General features: G+C 38.2%; 1 protein-coding gene across 1 annotated transcript in view; it reads right to left on the minus strand.

Annotated features, from left to right (window-relative positions):
• The window catches only part of PLPPR1 (phospholipid phosphatase related 1), a 116,298-nt gene that overhangs the window by 62,813 nt on the left and 41,173 nt on the right, over positions 1–12,312 (minus strand). Inside the window, exon 2 of the mRNA XM_026047093.1 lies at positions 610–718. Within this exon, the coding sequence (XP_025902878.1) occupies positions 610–672 (63 nt within the window). The 5' untranslated portion in view covers positions 673–718. The remainder of the gene's footprint in view (positions 1–609; positions 719–12,312) is intronic.

The raw sequence follows: 12,312 nt of genomic DNA on the forward strand, positions 1-12,312 counted from the left end.
CTTTCAACCAGATTCCTCCTGCCAACTGATGTCAAAAGAAAAACTTTACATTAAATGCCCAGGGATCCTCTCTGTTTTTAGGGCTAAGCTAGTAGCACAGACAATGAAGAACRACAAACAGGGAGCTGGATCTCCTAGGTGAAGGAGATACTATGAACAAGGGACTGCAGTGGAGCAGGGACTAGGGAAGTTCTGCATACTATCCTTGTCCTATGTCAGTTGAGAGAGGTCAGCGCTCTGAGGGAAAAAAACAGAAGATTTGACTAACCATTTGGTACAAGACTTTGATACCAGTCTCTCCTTTCATTTCTGCACTGCATATACAAGGAATAACCAGCAAATTAGGTGAMGAAAATCCTTGAAAACACACTGTATCTACTTTACTTGGTATGCTTGCATCTGAGGCCTGACTAACTCATGCAGAACTGTCTTCAGGGTACCTCACTGTCTGAGTGATATGTTGGATATTAACCTTATTAGACAAAAAAACATTCTTCCTCATGAACAATAGGATCAAAAATGACTTTATCCCTAGGGGACAAAACTGTGTGCCTCCTAGACCTGGTGCTATTTGATGCTAATTTTTGAATCACCTTAATGTTCACTTACCTCCACGAAAATGAAACAGGGGATGATGGAATAGCTCCTCTGGGTATTGTTTCCTAAAGCCATTTCTCGTCACTCTTCTTGGGGAGGCACCGTATAAAATTTTAGTATCCTGAAAAACACATGACAAAGACATACAGTAAGCTTCAGTTTTTGGAAACTACACTTTCAAGACAATGTAGTTGTCATGCGGCGCTCAAATGTCTGTTTGTCCAAAGAATATGAAGATCTAACCTTTTCTACAAAACAACTTGCCTGTTTTCTACAAAACAACCTGCCTCTACCTTCCACAGACCACAGTAATAAAAATAAAACCATGTTCTCTCCAATCCGAAGGCAAGAATTCTTTCCCAGGACTGTAAATACTGTAAAACTGTATTTTTAGTGCAAAACCCATAGTCTTGCCTACATCATATACTTTTTTTAATCCAGAATTTTATGTAAATTAATTTGTTAATTTCTACTTCAAAAATKCCTTACTCTTACAATCAAAATGCTCATCTGCATAACCTTAAACAATTTAATATGATAGCATGGCTTATTCAGGCAAAAAAACCTGACAGAAGCGAGCATAACATGATTAGACCATGGTTTCAGTGTCTTTCTGGCCTGCTGTAATTTAGTACATTAACCCACAAAAATTTTCTTACTTAGTGTTATTTCAGGGAACTCACTATTTTAATTGTACATAACTTTGTGACACTCTGCAATAGGATATTTAATCTCTTTACAGAACAGAAATTATGAAAGGAGAGAAATGAGGAGTAACATAGAGAATTTTAACTGTTCATGTGCATGCCTGAGGTAAGGCATCCAGAAGATCAGTCTGACTTCAAATCCTCAGCTCCCAGGTTAAATATAGGCACATAAAAGACAGAGCACAGATTTTGGTGGACCCAACCCCACTTTCAATGATCATATAGAAATTCTTCCCTAACTAAGGGGTTTACTCGATGTGTCACCTTCACAGGGAGGAAAGAGGTGAAAGTTGACATATTTTTCAGAGTATGGTGCTCCTTTGCATGCATGGTCTGGGCATCAGGGCAGCAACTGCCTTGGCACATGGAGTCTGTGATGTCCAAAGAGAAGTCAGTGCTTCTCCACGAGCTCTCAGGAGGGGAGCTAGAAGCAATACAAACACTAGAGCTCAAYAGAGGATACCAAGCCTCTGCTTGAGAAATTGGGTTATCTATCAAGGATTGCAGCTGACACTGAAGCTCATGCCAGTTTAATAACTTGTATCTCAAWTCTTCAAAATCTAACCAAGTTCTGTAAGACAGATGATGCTTAGGAAATTTTTGGTAATGTTTTAGAACTGCATTAACTCAACTTTAGAGATGTCAGTGAAGACTGGTGAAACCACACAGTGTCAAGACGGCTTCTGAGCTTTAAATCATTGAAAAAGACAGTTTTGAGCCAAATAAAATATTTAGCAAAAGGCATCTGTGACATGTTTGGCACTCCTCCCCTACACTACACGCAAATTCTGAAATGCGTATATTCTGGATTTGCAAAATGACTGTTTCTCCAAGCACACTTCAGCTTTATTTAAGAGATAAGTACATGAATTTTATCTTGTTGGTTACTGTCATTGTTTTCAAAAAGAACAATTTAATCCAAACCAATTTAGACTGCAGAAAAAAAAAATCATTCAATTCTTAACATTTTTCATGCTGCAATCTCTTGTGCCACATGGTTCACTTTTTAGCTCTGCCAGCTCATGGTGAGTGGTAGAATGGTAGACCTACGAGTGGGAATAGCTTAAAGAGYACTGCTACATCAAAATCTTTCTCTGTCCTAGGGATAAGGAACATCCTGTTGCAAATTATGTTTTTCAAATGAATTACTGCAAGGATGCTAACATCTTAGCACATTCACGAATGCATGCACAGGTCAGGCTTAGAAATGACTGAGTATTTTCAACCCATTGTCCTGTAACTTAAACCTGTGCTTTTTGTTCCAGCTGCTGTGACTACTATGTCTTCCTAATCCAAACACAGAGCTTCAAGGCAACTCAGTAATTCAAGAAATACGCTCAAGAAATGATGAAACAATTGCACAGATTATAGCAAAGTTCTTTGGTAAGCATACAATTTTGCCTAATTTAATGTTGAGGGTCTTTATATGATAAATAGGTATCACTATGACTGTTCTTTAACATTTATTGTGCAACTCTATGTGTTGCACATTATCTACAGGGCATGCCAGCTTTCTGTGTTCTAACAGATGTAAACAACTGTTGGATGAAGCAGTTGATGAGTTGTTCAGGTCCGCTACTTCTCCTAGCACAGGTAAACTCTTTGCCTGCCTATAGCTGATATAACAGATCTTTTCACTTTCTAAAAAAAAAAAAAAAAAAAGGATCAGTATGATTTCAGTGAGCTCACACCAACCTTTGTTCCTCTCCAGCTGGTGATGAGTACACAAATAGTTCACTCACAGACCTAAGTAAGCCCTCGATGCTTCTGTCTGCCCAGCAGTCAGAGAAACACTTGCCTGAAGAATCATGGAATTATAAGAAGGTGTAAAAAAGAGGTGTTTAGTGGCAGTCTGATTTTATAATCCGTAATAGTCTCTTCCTATCAAACAAATTAAGAAGAGCGTCTCCAGCAGGTCGAGGGAAGTGATCATCCCCCTCTACTCAGCCCTGGTGAGGCCACATCTGGAGTACTGTGTCCAGTTCTGGGCTCCCCAGTACAAGAGGGATGTGGAGCTGCTGGAGAGAGTCCAGCGCAGGGCTACGAGGATGATCAGGGGCCTGGAACATCTGCCCTATGAACAAAGGCTGAGAGAGCTGGGTCTGTTCAGCCTGGAGAAGAGGAGGCTGAGGGGGGACCTGATCAGTGTCTATAAATACCTCAAGGGAGGCAGTGAGGAGGAGGGGGGCGGCCTCTTTTCAGTGGTGGACAGTGATAGGACTAGAGGAAATGGCTTCAAACTGAAGCATCGGAAGTTCCACAGGAACTTAAGGAAGCATTTCTTCACTGTGAGGGTGACAAAGCACTGGAACAGGCTGCCCAGAGAGGTTGTGGAGTCTCCTTCTTTGGAGATCTTTAAAACCCACTTGGATGCAGCCCTGTGCCAYGTGCTCTAGGTGACCCTGTGTGAGCAGSGGGGTTGGACTCGATGACCTCTGAGGTCCCTTCCAACCTTCGGCATTCTATGATTCTATGATTCTATGAAATTTTCACAGTGAAAAGTCTTTCACCAAAGCAACAGAAAAAACAGCCTTAATTAGCATTTTCTATTGAGTTCTCTATTTTTATTCTTAGTTTCATCAGTTTGACTGCAGTGTTCAGGAACTTAAAAAAAAAGCTATTTGGATTSCACTTGCTGTGACCTTTTAATGTGAGCACTACAGATAGGTCAAATATATTTCAACTAATTAAGGAACCTYGTAAAGGCAATATTAATAATCTGGAGTGCTATAAGATGTTTCTGCTCTTAAAGTAGTGTGGTTGGATAATACAATATTCRTGAATTAATTAGCACGAGCTAGTTCTCCTCTTACTCAGTTTACCCTGCATTCATTTTCAGAAAGCCCTTGAACTAAGCAAGGAGAGTATTGAACTATAACTAGGAGAGTATTGTCTAATTTCTCATGGGAGATGAATAGAAACATAGAAAGTACAAAAGTGAATTGAAAATTAACTAAAAAGGACAATAAAGAAAGAAGAATTAATGTTGAAGAGATTTTATTTCTTCTGGGATCAATTGAGGAGAAAAAGAAGAACATCAACAATCAAGGCAAAGAGAAATTTTCTAAAATACGGCATTTTCTTGCAGGTTACTAACCAGCTAAAGAAATTCTGGAAAAAGAAAAAAAACAACAAAAAAGTTATATGCTAAAGCTTTTTTTACTTTGCAGAGAGCAAAAGGTACATATCTAGGACAGATCAGCACTTGCTGACACTATAGTATCACTTCAGCAGCAGAGACACCAACAACCAATTACCATCCTATAACGACTAGTACTCCATGAATTATCTGTGAATTACTTCTGAAGAAGTAATTAAAAAACAGAGTTTTGGTAGTAGAGAGCTCCCCTAACATGAGGAAACCATAAGCTGCCCTGTGCCGGATGGCTCTGAAACAGATGAAAACAGCCCATCATCCACCAAATCTTCAACTGTCAGAGAGAGATATATTTGGTACTGCTACTCAAGCATACATAAAGAAGGGTGATAGCCTCAAGGAACAGGAGAAAATTGCGGGGCAAGTCAGGACACATGTGAATGCAGGCAGAGGAACAGACAGAAGAGGGGAGATGTGAGGAGAAATTTGAAAAGGCACATGTGGAGAAATGAGATTCATGCTGGGACAGGGACACCTTGAAAGGACCATGGACATGGGAGACCAGTGGAAGAACAGGGTTCCATTATAAACATCTTAATTCCCACTAAAACAAGAATTTGGTTTACAAAGTAAAAAATCACTAAAATTTCTTCATTGGTCCATCAAGGATCAGCGTGTACAACTGATACACAGAAATGCACATGTGAAACCTTAATTCAACTAAGGAATAAATTCAAACTAATGACACACTTTAAGACGATTATCCAAACCTTTGCTGAGAACTATATCATTATAGACATTATTAGACTCTTAGAGATCTCATTCCAAAGCAGTCTCCTCTTTCCTGTGGTGGAGCAAGGCCAGAAAGAGTTGAAGTGATAAAGTGCCAAACATTGTGCAAAGACTCAATTTCTAGACTGAAAGAAAAGTCCCTCAGTTTCCTGCCAAGTGCTCTATCCACTTGACTGTACAATCCTTGCACTTCAAATTTACTTGCAAATTCTACACAAGAATGATACAGCTACTGAATGCACACTTAAATAATAAAGGTTTCCCTTARCTTGATACTGCTACACCAAACCATTTTTTTTTTTTTCCTGTGGAAAAGCCAATGGCTGGGAATAAATCAGAGCTCTGCACAAGCATGGATCAAACACTCACCAAGTCATGACAGTCTCATGCTTTCACCCTGGAACTTCACCAAGTCTTATCCAAAACACAATTTACTATCCCCACAATGAGCATGCATTTAATTTTAATCCGACTTCAAACAGAATAGTAGAGCGTTAAAGCACTTCAAGTTTCCCAAAGTTCTTTGTTACATAAGCTTAATCAAGGCATAACAGGAAGGCTCAAGTGATCTAAAGCATGATGTTCCTGAAAAAGACAACAGTCAGTACCTAATGTCTTCTAGGCCAAAGAACAGAGATTTTTAGAATATCCAGTGTGATCAGAAACACTGAATGCTAGTATGAATTGTTCCAAAAACCCATATGAGAAGTTAAAATGACARTGTATCATGAAGTCCAGTTCGTGATTTTGCCCCATCTGTTTTACATTCAAACACATGGATGGTTGAACACCGGAGCATATTGCTCAAAAAGCTTGTGGAGGTTTCATGCTTGGAGCTATTCAAAAGTCAAATCGATAGGGTCCAGGGCAACCTGTTGTAGCCAAGGAAGAATTGAGACAGCTGACATCGAGCTTGCTCTTTGCAGAACACACTAGTTCTGATACCCTCAAAAAGAGGTCAGATTTGCTATCTTCTTTAGATCAGATTGCTCTTTAGCTATGGAAAAGTGGGGTTTGGCAATAGAAAAGATACCTACTTTCACTCTGGCTTTCTGTCATCAAAAGACTCAAGTTCTACTACTGTGACTTTACTAACAAAGAATCACAGTGGTCATGAGAAACAACAGCACGGTATCAAATAAACTATTTCCAATACTCAACCAATAAATTTGTTACTTCATTRTTAATTAATGGTTGATGTTTGATTTTTAGTTATTAACAGAGAAACTTCCTAGTAGCTGAGCATAAATATGTGTTTTAAGATTGAGATTTGCCTGGTGTCAGTGTCCCAGAACAGAACATCTCAGCAGTCCCTAACTCTCTCGTTTGCAACACAGCTCAGAAGAGAAGCTCAATGGATGAAGCTAGAGCTTAGTATACCAGCTCCAAATCCCATCACACTATACATACTATAAATACTATACATTATGTTATAAATGCCCAGTTTCTACTTAAGCTATGGCTAACTGAAGAAATTGGTTTATTGGTGACAGTGCTTGCCAAGCAAGCCTCTGTAAACTAAATATGAAGAAACTATCTAAATTCTTAATAGTAACAAGGAAAAAAGAAAAGAAATAAAGAAAAAAAAAGAAAATATAATACGTGCAGTAAATGAACACACATTCAGCACCATTAGAGACAATTTTGAAATACTTGTCTAGTAAATCAGAACACTTTCTTTGATGAGAGTTCTGATCTTTTTCTGCCAGTAGAGATAATGTTTTAACATATCTGCACCCAAATTATCTAACCATTTTATGGCTTGTAACAGTGTATTATTCATATTATTCACATCATATTTGAAATGACAATCCTTAATACAAAAAGAATTGTCACATGAATAGCTATCTGAATTCCTAAACCTGCCAATGTCTTAAAAATGAGTTGTTGAACCCTAAAGCAAAACCCAAAGACGTAAAACTAGAGATTTTAGGGATTCTACTAGTGACGTTTTCTCTCTCAGTTACTAGCTTTACAGGGAAAGTTATACAGTGCCTGAGTGATAAACAGCAGCACAAAATCTGCTGTTGGTCGGACTGGCCGACCAGTAAGACATCTGCACCACTTAAAGGAAGTTCAAGTGTTATGTCAAGTAAAGCAGACACTTTGTAGCAACTTTTCACTGCAGGGAAGAAAGTGAAATCCCAAGGTTASAACTGCTAGTGACAAAATCTCCATTGCTGATAGCAGGCCAAGATTTTATACAGGGTGATGGTTTCTACCCACATAGATCCTACTCAAAAGCCAACAGAAAGCTTAGCTGTGGAAATGGCAAATACAAGTGCCCCAACAACAGGGAAAGCAAAACAGGAAAAAAGCATTATTTTCAACTATTCCTCACGTCCCAAATCTCCTCTTTCCCTGAAGGCTTGAAAGTGTCATCATGGTTGATCTGTTTCATTTGGTGGGGTGTTGAACTCCTCACTAAAATGTTCAGTGCATCACTTACTTATTCAGTATTCAGTTGCTTAGAGTGACTCTTCTTTATAATGTGGCAGTAAATCAGCACAACCCATGGATAACGACAGTTTAACCTCTGTAACTGGTAAAGCATCTCTCTTCTCTTCTGAAAGAATTATCATTGCATGGCAAATGAAGCAGGAATCTTATTAACAAAAATATCAAACAGTCGCTGCAAAAAATACCACTGAATTTTTCCATGCAATTAGCAAGGCCTATCTTGCTCTTAACTTTCAATTAGCTCAAAAAAACTAAAGCTCATTATTCAGGTCCTCATTTCATTCCTTCAAATTTAAAAAAATGAATGTAATTGAAATAGTCACGCATATTCTTGGGCAGAAGAAAATGACTATTTATGGCCTTTAGTCATGCACCTGAAGGCACTTCTTCTTAATTTAGGCTAACTAATGGGTCTTGTGGACTTCTCCAAAACAAATGCAAAATGCATAACTCATTTTTTTAAATTTCTATTGAGGTAAAGCTCCACATACTTTTAAGACCATTCGTATTAACACAGTTGACAGGAACGGTCAGCAATAAGTGCCTTAGTTTCACTTTATAGGAAAAAAGAACTTAAAAATTCATAGATAAATAATTACAGACCCACAGAATCCTTAAGATTGGAAGGGACCTTTAAGAGATCATCTAGTTCAACCCCCTGCACATGCAAGGTCACYTAGAGCATGTGGCACAGAGTGGCATCCAAGTGAGTTTTGAAGATCTCCACAGGAGACTCCACAACCTCTCTGTGCAGCCTATTCCAGGGCTCTGTCACTCTCACTGTTAAGAAATCTTTCCACAAGTTCCTGTGGAACTTTTGATGCTTCAGTTTGTGGCTGTTTCTTCTAGTCCTATCAGTGGCCACCACTGCAAAGAGGYCGGCCTCATTGTCAGCTGAACAGCTGCTCAACCCCCCTCAGCTGGACAGCCTCAAGAAGAATGATTAATTTAATGAAAATGTAGCACTTTATAATTCAAAAAGTAGTATATTCAGGATTCAACATTGCTACTGAGTTAAATGAGACATGGATACTCTGTTTGGTTCTGTGCTAAATAGCCAGTCGAAAATGCTGTAGTAATGTTCTAGATTTAGTGTCCCATTTGCATAGTCCACAAATAAAATGGTCAAAATAGTTTTTTTTTTTTTTTTTTTTCTCTCTAACCAACAGTCTTTTGGGCTCTTTGGAACACTATCATGAAGAATTTGTGATTAAATTTTACTTTATGAAACCTTGCACACACGCGCTTGAAATGGCCATAGGCACCTGAAGACACTTTCATTGAAAATGCCAAAAGAAACAACAGAGCTCCTAGCAATCCTCGGCCTAATTTGTTTTTTATTGGATGCCTTTTGAGACAGGTGGTCTTTTTATTTGCCAGTTCTTGCTGAGCCTAGCTCCTGATTTAGGGATTTGATTTTCATTCTATTTTAGGGATTTGATTTTCATTCTATTTTAATTGAGCTGTGTCAATAAATTAGGAAACTCACCCTCTCATTTGCAGGATTTTGTGCTGTGCTGGACCAATCACGCCATCAAATACTGTAGTGCTTCCAAAAACTTCCACCAGAGGACAGGAAACGTATTTTTAAATCTTGAAAAAAAAAACCCACTCTTCTCTCTGACACAGATAGGGACAGAAGCACACACTCTTTTCTCTGACACAGATAGGGACAGAAGGCCAATATTTAAAAATAATTTTCTAGTGAAATACTGAGAAATTAAAATAGAATAAATATTTCATTTTACACTCTTCATAAAGTTATATAAATTGGGTAGAACGAAGATAGGCTTTATAAGTCTGAACACYTAAAAAAATAAATAAAGTTCATAAACATGATGCTTTAGCAGAGAAATGTGTTGATGCTCTCAAAAAAAAACCCTAGTGTCTTAAATATCTTCACAGCATCTCTAACCTTCTCAGCAGCCTTCTGACCTCAATCTCTGTATGAGTCTAGAGCAATCAAATATAGCACCCTATAGAGATTACTAGGGTTATRACCTGTTTTAGCAGATTTTTGCTTTCAGGAGAAACTGGGAAGTCACAGACTAACCAGCCAAGAAAGGTTTTCTTGATACCACAAATACCTCTGCTGGAACAGATCTTGTTCCAAATCAGCTTTTCCCCTTTGTGGGCACAAGCTGAAGAAGGGCACTGAAGTGTATTGTTCCCTGAAAGTGCCCAAGAGGATGCATCAGCAAGGAAGAAACCCCAAGAGAGAAGAAATGAATGGCCGTTTWGCATTTCCCTCCACTAAGCAAACGATGACATATCCTTCTTTATTYGAAGAAAAAAGGCTTGTTTCAGATGTCAGGCAAAAACTGGAGCTACTACCCATCTTGATATGGTGATCTCCAAGAAAAGACTTCCAAATCCCGTCCTCCCACTTTCCCACTACAGCAATATATGAAGACGAATCTTTTGAGGGATGTTCACACAGGTCACAGTGAAAAAAAAAAAAAAACAGCTGAGGACGCTCAGCTGAGCGGGAACGCTGAGATAAGCCTACGAATACATATAGACACCTACTCAATTGGTGGGTGAGGAGGAAAATCAGATGAGCCAAATGTTTAGATTCATTTCCAGATTTATTCAGGTGATGAATGCTGCACCAAAGCATCTCAAAATCAGGTTGAACTTGCATGAAACACACAATATGTAAAAAGTATAAGTCGGTAAAAGTCTCAGTGGGAAGCCCACTGAGATGTATGGTGATTTTTTTTAATCTGTTAAAGCATTCAGTTTTTACAGCAGTTTGGCGTTACAAAAACTATTATGATTAAAAGACTATGAAATTAAAATGACTATAAAAACTGTATGATACAAAACCAAATTTTGAAATGCCTTCAGATGAGGAGATCATTCCAAGAGTATGGTGTATATAAGATCACATCTCTTAACATAGCTATCATAAGATATCTAAATTTTATCAGGTAAATTGTACACAGTAAGGAAAATAATGAAGTATTATATAAGGTATATAATGATTTGTGGATCCTTACGTGCACGCAGATTTGTATGCACCAAAGTACCACTGGATCCTCCTGAGAGCACTACAGACAATCACTGGAAATAAATGGAACAAYTTCACTAACGCATTTCGTAAAATTATTACTGAACAGCCATCTAAACACTGAGAGCTGTTATATTCACATAAGTACGCCTATCTTTCCCTGCATTGCTTGCTGGCATTCTTCTGAAGAGACCATTACAAATATTCTAATCTGATAGCTCTCCATTGTTGGTGCACTGATCTTAGCTCCAAAATACTCTTAGTATCATTATTATTTTAATTACCCAAACAGCTCTTTAGAAATGAAAAAAATACTTTCCATTAGACTGCTGGATTGACCATCACACACATATGCAGCATTTTGTATCCCTGTGATAGAGGAAACTCTGTTTTCTACCATCTGTTATTTTCTACTCGTATGAAGGCTTACACACTGTTGTTTTAAAATATCCCCAGTACAGCATTCCACAAAGGCGCAGTCATCCCAAACACAAAGTGATAAAGCTGCACCTAATGGCAAGCAATCTGTTAAAACTCAGTATAACATGGGAAGCATTTCTCTACTCAGCTCCTTCACAATTGCTCCTTGTAGTGCTTACCCTGTTCTATAAATGCAAAAAGTTATGTTTTCCTACAGAATTTGGAAAAACATCCTAGAATATAATATATACATACTCCTTTTTTTAGATTGCATATAGAAACAYCACATTCATATTTTACAGATCTATAAATCTTATTCACCAAAAGCAGTAACAGGTTAATCCATCTTTACAAACAGAAACTGTTTTTCTTTGGTTTGGAGATAGATATACCTTTGAATTGGATTGGTTTTTCCTTGATCCCTTTCTATATTCATAATCTCCTTTGTTGTCACTTCCTATCATCACTAATCATTTAAAGATATTTTTCCCTTTATATGTATGAAAATGCAGAGAAAACAAAAACAGTGAAAGCAAGGCAAGAAAAATTGAGTTAACAATATCCTTCGAGTGGGAATAAATTACTTTTCCCTGCTACATAAGACAAGAATAGCAAATACTATTAATTTCAAATACCAAACTACTTTCGTATTGATAGATTTTGCACTTGCTCTACTTGATCTTCTTGCTTTACTTAAATTGCTTTATCCTTTATAACAACCAGATGTTATCTGAAAAGAATTTTCTTTTTTCTTAACCTCCACCACCTCCACCATCACCTAGTTCCTGCCACCTTCTGGAAGGCATGTTAGAGAAATCACAAACCGTATACTTTTTTTCCCTGCTCTCTATATGTAGGACACATACCACACCATAGACGACTTACACTGTGCTGCACATCCAGCAATCTTTGCATTAGGTCACACTGATGCAAACTGCTATTCAGTCAATGTTAGAGACTAAACTAGTCGTGATATTCTTATTGTCTATCACTTGCTTTGTTACTGTGATTTCAGGCTTCATGCAGTCTGTGTGATCAGTGTCCGTGGAAGTCCGAGATCAGTGTTCGAGATCAGTGTCATCTCTGCAATGACAGCCTGACTGCTTCTCTCTCCACTGCACCTCCTTTTTTTCCTTCCTTCCTTCCTTCCTTCCTTCCTTCCTTCCTTCCTTCCTTCCTTCCTTCCTTCCTTCCTTCCTTCCTTCCTTCCTTCCTTCCTTCCTTCC

Source organism: Nothoprocta perdicaria, unplaced genomic scaffold, assembly GCF_003342845.1.
Source record: "Nothoprocta perdicaria isolate Ctin4 unplaced genomic scaffold, notPer1 scaffold_475, whole genome shotgun sequence".
NCBI lineage: Eukaryota > Metazoa > Chordata > Aves > Tinamiformes > Tinamidae > Nothoprocta > Nothoprocta perdicaria.